This window comes from Balaenoptera physalus, assembly GCF_965194825.1.
Source record: "Balaenoptera physalus genome assembly, chromosome: 20".
Lineage (NCBI taxonomy): Eukaryota > Metazoa > Chordata > Mammalia > Artiodactyla > Balaenopteridae > Balaenoptera > Balaenoptera physalus.
The window spans coordinates 17,428,437-17,445,049 of record NC_138901.1 but is presented as its reverse complement, the minus strand read 5'-3'; the positions used below and the strand labels follow the sequence as shown (position 1 = coordinate 17,445,049).

General features: G+C 44.7%; 1 protein-coding gene and 1 pseudogene across 13 annotated transcripts in view; both read right to left on the bottom strand.

Annotated features, from left to right (window-relative positions):
• LOC309651043 (leucine-rich repeat-containing protein 37A3-like) overlaps window positions 1–5,606 on the bottom strand; it is a 43,828-nt gene extending 38,222 nt beyond the window's left edge. For 10 of the 12 annotated variants that reach the window (XM_082443320.1, XM_082443309.1, XM_082443317.1 and 7 more), the window contains exons 1-2: window positions 5,479–5,606; window positions 1,777–4,795 (exon numbers count right to left, since the gene is read on the bottom strand). In XM_082443320.1, coding sequence (XP_082299446.1) covers window positions 1,777–4,795; window positions 5,479–5,485 — 3,026 coding nt within the window. In that variant the 5' untranslated portion in view covers window positions 5,486–5,606. The remainder of the gene's footprint in view (window positions 1–1,776; window positions 4,796–5,478) is intronic. The other 2 variants (XM_082443312.1, XM_082443313.1) reach the window with 2 other exon arrangements.
• LOC309651056 (RAD52 motif-containing protein 1-like) lies at window positions 5,479–15,929 on the bottom strand (annotated as a pseudogene). Its single transcript has 7 exons — window positions 15,800–15,929; window positions 15,240–15,419; window positions 11,939–12,061; window positions 11,390–11,563; window positions 10,317–10,415; window positions 7,063–7,151; window positions 5,479–5,606 (listed from the first exon to the last, which is right to left on the bottom strand). The product of its transcript is annotated as an RAD52 motif-containing protein 1-like (transcript).
• Between the last annotated feature and the right edge of the window lie 684 nt (window positions 15,930–16,613).

The window sequence follows — 16,613 nt, the reverse complement described above, 5'->3', positions numbered from 1 at the left end:
GTGGGGTGGAATTTTCACATTTTATCCTATATACTTCTGTGACATTTCTTTTTTTAAACAGTGAGAATGTATCCATGAATTAGACATGTTTAAGAGAAGCTGTTAAACGCCTGAGGTTCAGTTTGAACCACTAACTCAGTGGATGACTTTGAATCTTTAGCTTTAGCTTTGTCCTCTTCCCTCAGCAACAATGTAACTGTTCAGTTAATACGCACATTTTTCACGCGAGTCAGAAATAAGTCAAAACGGATACCTGTCTGCCCGTCTGCCTGAGGGACATTTCCACTCAAACAGAGCCTTCTGGTTGCTTTATGCTCACCAATAAAAGATGCCTAAGACTGAACTCATCTCCCTCAAACTGACTCTGCTTGCCAACTGCTGGATTTCCACCTGTTATACCACCATCATTCTGCCCATCAACACATGTGATTTGTCTCTTTCCTGTACTACAATCCCCCAACTCTAGTCAATTACTACATCTTGTCAGTTTTTCCTCTGTAGTACTCTCAGGATTTTCTTTCTACTTCCATCACAACCACTCTAATTTGGCCCCTTCTCACTTTACTCCTAGATTTTGCTAAAGCATTCTATTTGGACTCCCTGAATCAAGCGTTCCTCTCTAGATCGCTCTACATATGAAATCTAAAATCAGCCTCTTGTTTTAATCATTTGTCTCTCTTGCTTGAAAACTTGCATGGCTCCCCATATCTCAGAGCGTAACTTTCAAACCCCCATTGCCGATAGCCAAGGTTTTTCATAATCCTATCTTTCATTGTTGCCTAACCCAATTCTTTACAGCCAGACTAATCTATTAAATTCTGATCATCCCTGCAGTCACACCTTTGCCTAGACTGTACTGTCTATTATTTTTCTGACAAATCACAGCCAATCTTTAAGTCCCAGCTAAAGATTTAGCTTATCCATGCTGCATTCCGTGACCTCCACACCCCTGTGATTACAGGTTCTGGTGAATTACAGCACCTATCTGTATTTCTCTGAATACTTAATTATATATTACCTCCCTTTTAAGGCATATCCCCTTTCTCCCCACTTGTCACTGTCATGTTCTGGAGACAATGCCATAGACTTCTGTGGCTCCCACAGTACTTAGCCCTGGGTTGGGCACAAAATGGGTGCTACATATAGAAAGCCAGGGGACAAAGATGAGTTCTAGATAGAACTGAGGGGTTGAATAATAATAATAGCTAACACTAAAATATATGCTAGGCACTGATAGAAGACCTTTACCTATATTAACTCATCTAAATCTCCCAATGAGATTGGAGTCATGGGGAGATTTAGGAGTCATAGGAGTCATCCTATGAGAGGATGACTACCATAATCCCCATTGTACAGATGAGGAAATTGAGTCATACAGCTAATAAATGACAGACCTGGGTTCAAACCCAGGTAGTCTGGCTCCGGAATCTCTACTCTTAACCACTTTGTTGTATTACCACCAATGAGATGGGGAGAGGGACATGTCGCTGTAAAGAGGATGGAGCAAAGAGGGGAGAAGAGTAGATGTTAAGGAATTAAAGAATGGGGTAAAAAAATGAAGAAGGAAAAAATAAGGGCAATTAAAAGTAAAAGACTGGAGGAGAGGGAAAAATAGTAAGAAGGAGAATGAAGACAAGGAATCATTGACAAACAAAAGGTGGAAACAGAAAGTCAGTCAATGTGGGCTGGGGAGATAAGGAGGACCCAGGAAGACCTGAAGAAAGGCTGCCATGTCAGGCAGGAGGCAGAGAACAAATGAGGAAAGGCGATTCTTACATGATGGTGAAGGTGCCGTTGTAGGCGTTAGGCTCTGGCTCAGGCACTCTGTGGAGCTTCTGCTTTGGGCTGAGACCAACACACGACAGTGTCTCATTTTTGCAGGTACAGAGCTCACATATGCTGATGTTTGTGGTGGCATTCTGTTCTGGCTGCTTCTTTTCTGGGGTATATTTTACACCAGGAAGACCAGTGGGTACCGAATACTGAGTCAAAGGAACTGTCTCAGATGGCCTTGGTTGCTGAGATGTGTTAACTCCCAGGTCCCCAGGTGGAACTGTGACTTGAGTCAGGTTTGGCTGTGCAAGTGTCACCTCAGGGTGTTTTGGAGGGGGAGCTGTAGTCTGCTGCAGGGCTGTAGAATGTTCAGACTCTGTAGTAGGTTCTGGAGTTGTGGTAAGCCCCTGGTCTAAAGGTTGAACTCTGACACTGGGTGATGTTGGAGGCTCAGTGTGATCCTGATCTGGTGCTGGAACTATTGGGTTCTGATATACTGGAGGCTGAGCTACAAAAACCTCCTTAGGTGGTTCTGGAGGCTGGGTTAAGGTCTCCTGCATGGTTGGAGAAGGTTCATCCTCCTTAGTGGGTTCGGGCCTTATGGTCAGTTCAAGGTCCAAAGGTTGAATTGTGACCTCAGTCAAGGTTGGATGCTGAGCCTGAACATGCTCTGGATTTGGAAATGTCACCTCGGGGTATGTTGGTTGAGTTGGGGCTCCCTGCTGAACTGGAAAAGGTTCAACATTTTCAGTGGGGGTTGGATGCTGATCTGAAACCTCTTGCTGGACTGACAAAGGTTCCAACTGCTCAGGGGACACTGTAGACTGAGCCGAGGTTTCTTGTTGGGGTGGAGAAGTTTCAACCTCATTAGTGAACGCTGGAGTTACGATAAGTGCAAGACCCACAGGTTTAACAGTGACATCGGGCCGCTGCAGAAGCTGAGCTTGATCCTGACCTAGAGGAGAAACTGTTGTCACATGATGCTCCGGAGAGAAAACTACAGTCACATTAGAGAGCTCTGGAGACTGAGTTGGAGAGGATTCAACCTCACCAGGAGACTGTGGATGCTGAGCTCTGGCTTCCTGCTGAGGTGGAGAAGGTACAACCTCAGGAGCCTGTGGATGCTGATCTGGAGTCTCCTGCTGGGTTGTGGCAGGTGTAACTTCTTCTCCAGGATGCTCTGGATACTGAGCTGGGGTCTCCTCTTGTACTGAAGGTTTGTTATGTGGACCGGCTTCTGGAGATTGGGCTGAAGCCTCCTGTTGAACTGGCAAAGGTTCAAGCTCCTCAGGTGGCTGTGAAGGCAGCGTGGGGGCCTCATGCTGGGTTGTAGAAAATTCTGCATTAGTAAGGGGCACTGAGGCCTGAGCTGAAGGCTTCTGCTGATTTGGAGAAGGCCCCACCTCTGGCGTGGGTTCTTTTGTTATGGTAAGCTCCACATCTGCAGGTTTGACAGCGACACTGGATAAGTTTGAATGCTCAGCATGATGGTGACTTGGAGGTGAAACTGTCATTTCGAGATGCTCTGGAGGTTGAGCTGGCTGTTCCTGTTGAGTTGGAGAAGGTTCCACCTCCCCTGAAGAAGGCTCTGGAGGCGGAGCTGGTTGCTCCCGCTCACGTGAAGGCTCAACCTCTCCAGGAGGCTCTGGAGGCTTAGCTAAGGTCTCTTGTTGGGTTGGAGAAGATTCTCTCTCCTCAGGATGCTCAAGAGGTGGAGCCAGGGCCTCCTGCTGAGCTGTAGGAAGTTCAGCTTCCGTAGTGGGCTCTGGAGTGATGGTAAGTTCCAAATCCAGAGGTTGAAGTGTAACACTGGGCAAGTTTGAATGAGCGTGACGCTGAACGCCAGGTAGAGATGCTACCTCATCACTCACTGGAATTTGAAGTACATACTCAGTAGGGAACCCTGGAGTCTCAGTTGGGGCCTCTTGATGGAGTAGAGAAGGTTCAACCTCCTCAGGGAGCTCTGGAGGCTGAGATGGGGCCCGCTGCTGGACTGGCGGAGGTTCAACCTCCTCAGGGCTCTCTGGAGGCTGAGATGGCGTCTCCTGCTGGACTGGAGAAGGTTCAAGCTCGTTAGTGACCTGTGGAGTTATGGTAAGTGCCAGACCCAGAGGTTTAACAGTGACATGGTACAAATTTGACTGCTGAGCTTCATTTACCCCATGATGTGCTACTGGTTGAACTACAACCTCCTTAAGTGTCTCCAAAGGCTGGGCTAGGGCCTCCTGAGGACTTGAAGTTTCTAGTTCCTCAGGGGCCTCTGAAGGCTGAGATCGAGCCTCCTGATGAAGTGGAGGTGGTTCCACCTCTTCAGTGGGCTCTGGATGCTGAGCCTGGGCCTCTGCCTGGGGTGAAAAAGATTCAACCTCCTCAGGGGTCTGTGGATGCTGAGCAGGGGCCTCTTGCTGGGGTAAAGATTCAGCCTCCTCAGTTAGCTCTGGATGACGAGCTTGGGCCTCCTGCTGGGATGGGGAAATTTCAGCTTCCTCAGGGGGCTCTGGAGGTTCATCTGGGCTCCCCAGAAAATCTGTAGGTAGCCTCTCCTCAGGATAAAAGGCATCCATACTGGGATCTAAATAATCACCCTGCAACTGTTGTTCTAGACCCTGAATTTTTTCTTCAAATTGGCCTGTAGTTCCAACAAATTTGGCAAGCCGTTGATGCTGAACTAGATCGTTCTTCAGGTTTGGGGGTGAAACAATAAACTTCACTGGTTTTGAGCTCTTACTACCTAGATGTGGAACAAGTATTTTAAATGACTGGTGACCTTCAGCCTGATCTGGACCTACGTTTTTACTCTTACTTTTGTGTCGAGAAGGCAGAACCAAGGCCTGATTCTGATTCCAATCCAGCACTGGAACTTCCTCTGGGAGCTTTTGATGTTGGGTTTGCTTGTTATTCAGATCCTGATGTGGAACAGCAAACTGATCTGGCCCTGTAGGCAGCTCTCCAACCGAATCCGTGTCCGGGTATGGAACCTCAGTCTCAGTCAACTCCTGATGAGGCGGGGCCAACATCTGGACTGGAGACGAGGACGTCAAATAATTAAAGCGCCTGGCTTCTGCCAGGGGTGTAAGGGCATGGGGCAATTTGGGAGGGGGGTCTGAGGCGTATGAAGACCAAGCCTCGGTCAGCCGCGCGGGGTTGGGTGTCACCTGGACGGGGTCCAGGGCCCACTCCGGAGGCTGAACTGCCAGGACTACTAGCCACAGTTGTTGCCACGTGAGGAAGAGCCGTGGCAACCAAAGGCGCAGCCGGGACATAACACGCGGCGGCTCCCAGGCGCAGTGACCCAGGCCACTGAGGAGCTGGAGCCACATCCTGCGTCCGAGCTGAACCGCTATGCCAGCGCCGACGCGAGGGCTCACGTCAGCAACCGCGTGCCCCTCCCCCGCCTAACGTCCCACCCGTTATTTATGACGTGTTTAGTTCCGCCACCACCATTATTAGGTTCGTGGGGAGATCCAATGCGCGCCACCAGAGTGGGCCTTTTTCCCAGAGTCCCCAGGGCGCAAGCCATTCTTCCCCTTGCAAAAGCGACAATTACCTCCTGCCGGGCCCTCTTCCCAAGCCCTCCCTGCCCTCCCTGGCCCCAAACAAGGAGGCGGGATTTGGGCTGCAGACCCGAGTGGCCCCAAACTCCAGCGGCCCAGGGGTGGCGGGGGGTTGGGAAGGATGCAGAGCTTCCCAAGGAAACCACAGGACCTGGCATTCTGGGAAATTCAAAAGTGCTAGTCCAGTTCTGGCAATGTGAACTCTTCCTCCTCAAAGCTCAAGTCTGAGAGGCATTCTTCCCCCCTTTGGCCACACGGCTGACAAGAAAAGTAGCTGACCTGCAAAATGAGCACCAGTTAGGGTGGCGGGAGGGGAACACACCTTACAGTTATTCTAAAATGTTGCCATTTCCTCCAAACTCTCAGTATTCACGTCTCATTATTAATTCACCACTCTATTAATTAGCCGTTACCACTGAATCAGTGATGACTCCAGAACTTCTGTAGGAGGGGTTTGGGGCAGGTGAGCAATTCATTCTGGGAAAGAGAGTCTAAAACCAAGTGAACGGCCCTTTACATTAGCATGGGAAAACTTCCCCCATCCCACCTTGTCTCAACAGAGCCATTAATCTAGAAAAAACTACAGTGTCACTTTTCAGAGGTCTACCCTGTGTGCACACACGGAGAAGACACTTAGAATGTTACAGTCAGCATGTTAAGTAATTTTCTTGAAATACTCTAACTAGCACCCAGTTTACTTTCTTCACAGTCCTTTTCATAATCTATTTAATTTTAGTCCTTTTTAATTGTCTGGTACACCTTTAACACCTAAACCCCAAGAGAGAAGGAGCTTCATCTTATTTCCAGTGCCTAGCACATAATGGTTTCTAAATGGAACTGATTCCAAGATTGGCCTCATTTAGGAATGGATCTGTTGTTATAATCAGGTTTCCGAAATCTTTAGTATCAATACGGAATCCTTTCCTCTCACATTTCACAGGAAGTTAGACTTCTTAAAGCCCAAACGTGGATATGTTTGAAGTTTCCTTGACTGATTTAAATTGAATTAAATTAATTATTTTGTACAGGAAAAACTTTCAAAATTTTTACATTTTTCAGAACATAACCACCTTTTCTTTCTCTACTTTCTTCCCTTCAAAACAAACTTTGCAACATTGGGGTGAGTTAAGTAATCAGAAATCTAGCCCCAAATTAAGCTCTCAATGACATGAAACACATTTTTTGCTCCCTTTTAATAAAAATCCTATATGCAGTACATTAATGTTTTCTTTTAGCAATTACATTGACAACTTAATCCCTAATTCGAGGCATCCATATAATTGATTTACAGAAAGGTTCTTCTGCAAAACATTTAACACAAGATATATATGAGATGCTGAGATCTGGGTAATATACCTTACTTGAAAGGCATGAATAGTTTTTAAACACTGTAGCATAATCACACTTAAGGCCATAGTTACTTTGTTCCCAAATCCCTGCAATTCTATTTGAGGGGAGTTCTAAAAGGCCTGTGTCTTCTCCTGTGTCCACAACTGTAGACGTACACTGATGGCCCTCAATCCTGCTCTCCAAACTTCAAATAAGGGGCCAGAGACAAGGCTCGGGACTTGGAGAAGTCCTAGAAATTCCCTGCCTCAAAAGCAGTTTCAGAGTTTCACATTTTCCGAAGGATGACAGAGCTGAGTAGACATGCCAAAGTCTTCCAAATCCTGCTGGTTGTTTTGAATTACGGCTACACTGGCTGTGTACCCCTTGAGTTTTTATCTCCACATACTTGAATTAAATCCTGTAGTTCCTCTTCGGTTCTAGCATCATCTGTGACCTCTTCACAGGGTCTATATGCCACAGCTATTTTACCACTTTCTGAAATAAAGTTAACAAGGATCAATTCAGAAGTTTTCTTGTTCTAAAACTTCCTGTATACAATGGTAGCACCCAATAACTAGACATTCTTTTGATTTCTAAAAGCAGAAAATAAGAGCATTTTCCTAGAAGTTCCCTCATCTGACACTTCAGTTTTTATCATAATTATTTGTGAAAAAATATATAAGAAGTGTCAACTTTGGTTCAAAAACCTTTATGATCTTAGAAATAAGAACTAAGGAATAATGACAAAGGAATGAAAAGCTGTGGAAACAAAAATGTTCAATCACAATACAAGTAAATAGGAAGGCATTAGGTGGGGGTCAAAGTGAGTTCAAACCTGGGATAGATACCACTGGACTATAATAGATACTTCATATTAGAAGCAAGGCAAGTGCCTACTCCTTGGGACCAAAATTCTACCAGATACAATGAACAAAGCTTTGGAGACACAGACAGACAGAGAGAGCATTTGAACACTCTACTGGCAGAAACTGGCCCATGTGCCTTTTGGACAATACAGCTTTCCTCAAGGCAAGCTAGAGCCACCAGGCTTTTTGGTCCAAGGAGTTTTGAGTACATATAAGGAATACCTTTGCATATTAGGGACAAACAACCCAGACATTTAGTTTGGTTCTTAAAGGTTGTTACCCAGAGTTGACAGCTGATGGAGATTCTGCCTGATGACCAGGGAAGTCAAACTTCACTGGAAGGACTGCCCAGCCTGGAAGGCCAAGACCAATCCAGGGTCAACTCTTACAAGCAAATAAGGTCTCTGACAACTTAGCTAGGATTTCTCAGTCTCTACGCCTGCAGGGCCGTGAAGCAGGGGAGCAATTCTGTTCCGGGAATCTACTAATCATAGAGTTTCCTTTGGGCACAGCCTGTCACATTCTCACCGCTGTATAACTCGATAGGGAACACAATCAACGCTATTCAGTAGCATGACCACTTTCAAGGCTCACAAAAACGTAGCCGATTATTATATAAGAATTTTTTACAGAACTAGAACAAAAAATCTTAAAATCTGCATGGAGACACGAAAGACCCCGAATAGCCAAAGCAGTCTTGAGGGAAAAAATTGGAGCTGGAGGAATCAGACTCCCTGACTTCAGACTATACTACAAAGCTACAGTAATCAAGACAATATGGTACTGGCACAAAAACAGAAACATAGATCAATGGAACAAGATAGAAAGCCCAGAGATTAATCCACGCACCTATGGTCAACTAATCTATGACAAAGGAGGCAAAGATATACAATGGAGAAAAGACAGTCTCTTCAATAAGTGGTGCTGGGAAAACTGGACAGCTACATGTAAAAGAATGAAATTAGAATACTCCCTAACACCAAACACAAAAATAAACTCAAAATGGATTAGAGACCTAAATATAAGACTGGACACTATAAAACCCTTAGAGGAAAACATAGGAAGAACACTCTTTGACATAAATCACAGCAAGATCTTTTTTGATCCACCTCCTAGAGTAATGGAAATAAAAACAAAAATAAACAAGTGGGACCTAATGAAACTTCAAAGCTTTTGCACAGCAAAGGAAACCATAAACAAGACGAAAAGACAACCCTCAGAATGGGAGAAAATATTTGCAAATGAATCAACGGACAAAGGATTAATCTCCAAAATATATAAACAGCTCATTCAGCTCAATATTAAAGAAACAAACACCCCAATCCAAAAATGGGCAGAAGACCTAAACAGACATTTCTCCAAAGAAGACATACAGACGGCCACGAAGCACATGAAAAGATGCTCAACATCACTAATTAGTAGAGAAATGAAAATCAAAACTACAATGAGGTATCACCTCACTCCTGTTAGAATGGGCATCATCAGAAAATCTACAAACAACAAATGCTGGAGAGGGTGTGGAGAAAAGGGAACCCTCTTGCACTGTTGGTGGGAATGTAAATTGATACAGCCACTATGGAGAACAATATGGAGGTTCCTTAAAAAACTAAAAATAGAATTACCATATGCCCCAGCAATCCCACTACTGGGCATATACCCAGAGAAAACCGTAATTCAAAAAGACACATGCACCCGAATGTTCATTGCAGCACTATTTACAATAGCCAGGTCATGGAAGCAACCTAAATGCCCATCAACAGACGAATGGATAAAGAAGTTGTGGTACATATATACAATGGAATATTACTCAGCCATAAAAAGGAACGAAATTGAGTCATTTGTTGAGACGTGGATGGATCTAGAGACTGTCATACAGAGTGAAGTAAGTCAGAAAGAGAAAAACAAATATCGTATATTAATGCATGTATGTGGAACCTAGAAAAATGGTACAGATGAGCCAGTTTGCAGGGCAGAAGTTGAGACACAGATGTAGAGAATGGACATATGGACACCAAGGGGGGAAACCTGCGGTGGGGTGGGGATGGTGGTGTGCTGAATTGGGCGATTGGGATTGACATGTAGACACTGATGTGTATAAAATTGATGCCTAAAAAAAAAAAAAAAAAAAGAATCATATTCACCCAATATATCAGAAATGAAAACTGAAATTAAATTGATTCCAAAAACATAATCTAATAAACTCTTCAACAAGAAAACAACAACGATAATAATAATAGTCAATATATTTTGTCTGCTTACTATGTTTCAGGCATAGTTCTAAGCTTTTTACATTCATCATCTCATTTACTCTTACAATATCCCCCATTAGGTGATAAGCTGAATTACTAACCCTATTTGCAGATAAAGAAATTGCAGCTTAGAGATATTAAATACCTTCAAATGTCTCTGGCTAGAAAAACCTAAAATTGCAACAACAACAACAACAACAAAATCTAAGAGACACAGTTAGGACTCAAACACAGGTGTCCAAGGCTTATAACTGCACTATTCTGTATGATAAGCAAGCAATTGAGGAAGAACGGGACCAAACACTTCCTGTATGAACTGAGGCAAGTCATTCTACATCTCAACACTGGGGACAATAATAGTTGCTGTCGTTTTTCTCATAAATGCCACAAAGAACAAATTTAAGACTGCTGCTGTGAAAGCATCTGGTGAGTGAAAGAATATGTAATGTTTTAGATAACCATTACTTTCATCCAATTAACTTTGCAAATAAGTTTCTTTGCTCACTGAAACTGAAGCACTTCAAGAACAGTCAAAAAGGTCTTACCTAAAACCACAATCAGCAGTTTCTGGAATGCATCTGTCATAGCCTTCTGAATAGCAAGCTTCTGGGTTACCTTCCTTTTCATAAGGAATGATAATGACCCTAAATCCAACCAAAACAGATGAATTTAAAATGCCTATCATCTGAATAACTGATTTCTAGGTTATATGTTTAAAACTAAAAAAGCATCTGTGATTCTTAGCTCACTACCTTAGTGATTAAGGGCAGGCACAACACTGGGGTACAGCTGAATGTCTCTGTTGTAGGTATACCCTGGCATGGCACAGTTTCACTGCTCAGATCTATTCTGGAAGTTCCTAAAATACTAACTAGACGGGAAATGCAAACCAAGAACGTGGCACAAATCTCATATTACTCACAGATTTCAAATGGACAAGCTGAGGCTACACTGCTACAGACCCTGCTCTCCTGTGCGTAAAGGGCTGGATTCGTACAGGGAGATAGATTTGGTGGTGGTGCAGATGATCTGGCCTCTCCTCAACCATCACCCACTCAGGTGGATGGTGGAGCCTCCTCTACTCCATTCGCTAACAGCCCTGCCTCTGACTTAAAACCCTAAGCCCAAGTGCCATGGATTGTAGGAAAAAACTCAGTACCAATCGGAATCCCCTTTCTAGGGATCTACATTTACTTTTTCCGCTCAGGCCCTTCTATAGGAGGCAAAGGACTGAACATTTACACAAGAGTTTATTTCAATCTTTAGACAATGATTTTGTTGGGATAACTGAAGGCCAGAAGACATCTGTATTTGAAGGACTATTTTAGCACAAAACAAATTATTAACCAAAAACAAAAAACAAAAACAAAAACTAACTAATTTTCCCTCCTCCTAAGCTTCTTGGCAGGCAGGCAGTTCTAAAATTCTAAAGTTTAAGGTGCTGTCAGGTATCGCCTAAGATAAAAACCTATATTGTCAGGCAGAAAAATTCTGCCCAGGGCTTTAGTTGCTTAGAAAAGGTGATGATGTATGTGAAAAGTTGAGTTTCAGAAAGAAAGGAAAAAAGAGCAATCCCACTCCCTCACCTCCCCACACACACACATACTGGAAAACAGACCTTCCTCCAACTTATCCAAAGGTTCCTTCCTCAGCCATGCCAACTCCAGGACTCCTGCACTCGTGGGAGGGCAACACCACCTCTGAAGCACAGAAGAACTTCAGGCTATTGCTTCTGAAGTGGTGTCACAATATCTTCATTTTCCCTTTCTTCAAGGTTAGAAAGATCCTGAAGCTGTTAGGATTTTGAATGAAAGGCTAGACTTCCAAATCTTCTGTTGTTAGAAATTAAAACTAAACTCCAGCAATCCCAGGTAATAGTTGAGGTATGCTATAGCCTCAAAATCAAGTGAGACTTGCAAATGAATGACTAGATATGGACAACTCTTTTTTATTATATACCATACAAATACTGGAGAAAATTATGGACACCACCATCCAAGTCATTGAGATTATCACTAATTCTAGGTGGCAGGCCAATGCTCAGATACTTCCGTGTGGAAGCCTCTCACATCTCCTCCCCATAGCCCTGTTCCATTCTTCTCTCTAAAGTCTAGGAGTTCAATGTTGAAAGGAGTCTGGTTAGTCAAAGAAAATCTACAGAGTTTACCTTGATGATCCTTTTTGACCACCCATTGAAACCAAAGTAGTAATTTGCCAATTTTTGGCATCTGGAGCTGTTTGGGGCAAGCGTATTATGTTGAACCGCCTTATGTCTGGTGCCGAGACGAACCTGAAGACATAAAAGACCTAAAAATATCACAACCCTACACAGAGACTTATTTTGGATATACCTGAGATTTATCAATACCAATTTCATAGAGTGGTTGCGAAGATTAAGTAGGACATTTTAAGCAATGAATTCACAGTGAGCCCTAAATAAATGTTATTTATTATTTTTAAGTCAGTACTTTTCTGCATCATTTCCAGGGCCCCTGATTAACCGGAAGGTTCCCTGACCTCTGGTGGTGAAAGTGATGATGAAAGCAAGCAAGGAAGCCCAGCAGAAGCCTGTTATGGGGCTGGGGGTAAGCAAAGGAAGTGAACTGTTTTAGTCGTCTCATCCTGTAGCTCCTGCTTGAGAATATGACCTGAAGAGGAGATAAGATGGACCTGCCACTGAATTAGGACCTTAATCTGTAGCAACCCCTCCCCAAGTTACTAACCCCTGTTAGAAGAGGGAATACGTATACCTCGATAAATGTAAATAAAGCAACCAAAAGAATTAGAGGTTCATCTGCATTAACAAGCTTCCTTGAGAGTGCAAATATTTCCAGTCTTAACTCTCTAAATAACTTACATATTACTGTGGAGTTTTTACATCACTAGTTCTTTCTTAAATGTCTATTTCCATTTTGAACAGGGTGCAGTATGTAACTATAGTCATAAACATTCAAATAATACAAATAAAGTCAAAGCATTGTTAATTCTTTATTGATGTGTTTGTGCATCTTCCTCTGTCACTAGTTTATGAGCTCCTTAAGTGCTTGAAGGAACCATATATTATTCTTTCCTTGTTACCAGAAACAAGCATACATCTTGGCACATAATAGAGGAGGGATGGTCTGTTGACTGAGTGAATGAATGAGTACATAAGAAAATGAAATTACTTTCTCCAACTGAAGCTGCCTGCTGGGAAGGAGAAATGAAGACTAATTTTTAAATGCTGAGTGTCGCAACGTTTAAAACAGGGAAGCTAGGCCCTGTATGGTGAGTCATAATGGAGCTGTCCTGGACAATTAGGAAGCTTCAGAAGGGCTCTGAGCCCCTGGGTAGTAGAGACAGTTGACATCTGGGATAACCTTGCCACAGTTCTTGCTGGCAAACATTTCCCTTCGTGCTACTGAGAAAAACTCAGATACATTAGGCCTTTCCTTCATTTTATTTGAAGATGTTATTCTCTTGTCTGTATTTATAAAAAAAAACAGGGGAAAAAAGATAAGAAGTATATATACCTGCTAATGAATGAAAGAAGACATAATTGGAACTTCCCTGCTGGTGCAGTGGTTAAGACTCCGTGCTCCCAATGCAGGGGGCCCGGGTTCGATCCCCGGTCAGGGAACTAGGTCTCACGTGCATGCTGCAACTAAGAGTTTGCACGCCACAGTTAAGGAGCCTGCGAGCCACAACTAAAGGAGCCTGCCTGCTGCAACTGGGGAGCCCACGTGCCACAACTGGGGAGCCCTTGAGCCGCAACTAAGGAGCATGCCTGCTGCAACTAAGACCCGGTGCAACCAAATAAATAAATAAATAAAATTTAAAGAGAACGCATAATTAAAGTAGGTAACAATTTCGGGGGTGTGGGTAGTAAACTAAGGCTCTGCATTAAATAAAGAAATCGAATACGAATGCCCTTTCCTCTCAAGTCTACAGTGACTTGTAGAACATTTTCCTCATTACTCTACCAGTGACGGGCTTTATGCTGTGACAATCTCAGAACCTAAGCTTATGGAATGGTCTTAATGTCCAATATAAGAAAAGAACTCATTACTCACAACTGATACCAAGTAACTGTTTCATAATCTTTCCCGGACCATCCGTAATATCTGAGGGGTTATGTGAAATGGTCGCAGGGTCCGCAAATTAAAGAATGTCTGACACGAAATCATTTCAATCCCAGGGAGTACAGCCGGGATTGAAGAGGGTGTTAAACAGGGTACAGAAGTGGAAGGTAGTGTACCTGGAGTCACATCTGAGGAGAGTTCTCAGATTCAATAAAGGTGAAATCAGTGAGTAAAGAAATAGGGGTGAGAATAGGCAGCAAGGTCAGTAGGAAGTAGCCAGAGCAAGAAGCCAATCAGAGAAGACACACAATTATAAAGTGAAAGGTCTGGGAAATCGAAGCCTCACTCACTTATTCAGAGGCATTGAAAAGGTCCTTGAAAAAGGAATGGTGGCTGAATGGAGGCACATAATGAAATGTTAATTCTGGGGAAGTAAAATTGGATGGCATGTTAATATGGAACAAGGTTTCTACAATGCATTAAAGAATATTTTAACCATCTTCTGGAATCTGAAGGGAGTTCTGAATAGGCAATTTGAGAGTGATGATGATGATGAAGCCTCCTTTATGTTACATCTGACAAAAGTTTGTCAAGCTCGGGACTTCCCTGGTGGGACAGTGGTTAAGAGTCCGCCTGCCAATGCAGGGGACACGGGTTCGATCCCTGGTCCGGGAAGATCCCACATGCCGCAGAGCAACTAAGCCCGTGTGCCACAACTACTGAGCCTGTGCTCTAGAGCCCGTGAGCCACAACTACTGAAGCCCGCGTGCCTAGAACCCGTGCTCCGCAACAAGAGAAGCCATCGCGATGAGAAGCCCACGCACCGCAACGAAGAGCAACCCCCGCTCGCCGCAACTAGACAAAGCCGGCGCGCAGCAACAAGAACCAACGCAGCCAAAAATAAATAAATAAATAAATTAATTAACTTAAAAAACAATTTGTCAACCTCACACATTTAAAATCCACATAAAAGTAAATATAAGGAAGACTCTTGTGAAGATTTCTTAAATTAAGGGGCAGCATAAGATGACATGGGGTTTAACATCAGTTCAGTTTGGGTTTGGCCTCTAGTTTCCACATTTACTGTCATAAACCTTAAGTAAGTCACTTAACCATCCTGAGTTCGAGTTTCTTCATCTAAAAAAAAGAAAGAAAGAACTGGGGAACTGGGGGATCAGTGGAGCAGTGCATCTGAGAGCATTCTGTACACCACAGTGCTGTACAAACGTTGGCCTTTTATTTTTTTTTCCCCCCCTTGGGATCTTAGTTCCCGGACCAGGGATTGAACCCGGGCCCTCAGCAGTGAAAGTCCTAACCACTGGACCGCCAGGGAATTCCCGATGGCCTATTAGTTTTAAATTCAGCACTTCATCCCAGTAGAGCGAGGAATTCCACATTTGGACCCACCTTCACTGGAGATGTCTGAAAAAGCTGCTTCTGGTCGCATGCCTTTTGGGCTCTGTGGGCATCCCTTGCTGAAAAAACCTCGATGATGGCATAGAACACAGGACCGGCCACTGCTGCGTTTGGGAAGACTCGGACCGAATACAGAAGGCCAAACTGGGAGAAGACTGTGAACAGAGAATGCTGTAGGGTGGGCCCATGTTAAGTAAGTGCAGGAAATTTCACGTCCAGGAAGCCAAACCGCCCGTTCCTTTCTATTCCCCCAGCCCTTCGCCACAGGCAACTGTGGTGATCCTGCAACTCCAAACACTTCTCATTTCAGGAACAGGTTTCCCTCTGAAATCCTAAGCTTCGAGAAGCATTAGGAGGCAATGCCGGCTGTTGGGAACTATCTCTCAAAAATCTGTGGGGGCGAGCTGACTACTCAGGTCGGCTCTAGAACTAAGATTCCTCTCAGCAGAGACCACAGGCAGATGAGGTGCTGAAGCAGTACCCCGGGGCGCCCAGTTACTGAGGCGCGAGGTGGCTTCCTCCACCCCTCCCTCTGCCCCGGCTCGGCTCACTTGCAAGGCCTCGGCCGTGGGTCCAGAGCTCAGCTCCCACGCCAGCAAGGTTTTGTCACCCACGATGGGAACCACAAAAGGTACCAACGCCACCATCCTACCTTTACTGCGCGTGCGCGGCTCGGGGCGCCTGCGCAGGCGCGCCTGCGCACGCGCTGTTTATAACGGAAACCTGAGGGGGGGAGCCAGTTAGTTGGGAGTGGGACGAGGGCGGTGCTCGGACCTCTCCCTCACCCCTCCCACTCCGGGCTTGTCTCTGCCTCTAGGTCCCCTTCCACAGGTGGCACTGTCACTATATAATCACGTGGAATCATGCAGCCCTGGGCCTGTGCTGGGGGAGGCAGGAGGTGGGTAGGTTTGGTGCTGGGCTGAGCTGGAGGGAGGCGAGCAGCACACAGCTGGCCCGCAGTGGGGTCAGGAGAGGCCAGGGCCTGAGGAGGGCCGTCTTGGGCAATGGCTGCTCTCACACATTCTTCTTTACCCTGTCTTTCTGGCACCTCCCTGCTAGTTATCCAACGGTTGGGATTTTCTTTTAAAGAAAAAAAACAACCCAATGGGAATTTTCCACCAGCTTGAAATGGTGGAGAACCCCCTACCTTGGTACACAGGGTACACATCTGTACATGAGTTTGAGAAGTTGGGAGAAAAGTCAGGCCTTGGCTCCACAGTGGAGGGAGGCCCAGTGATCCAAATATTCTGGCAACCCCAATGACCGTACGAGAGGGGCCAGAAGTAGATGGTCCTCTATGGGCAGGAGGTCGAGCATGTTGTAAATAACTGGTACTTGATGAACCAGGAGAGAGAGCACCAGAAT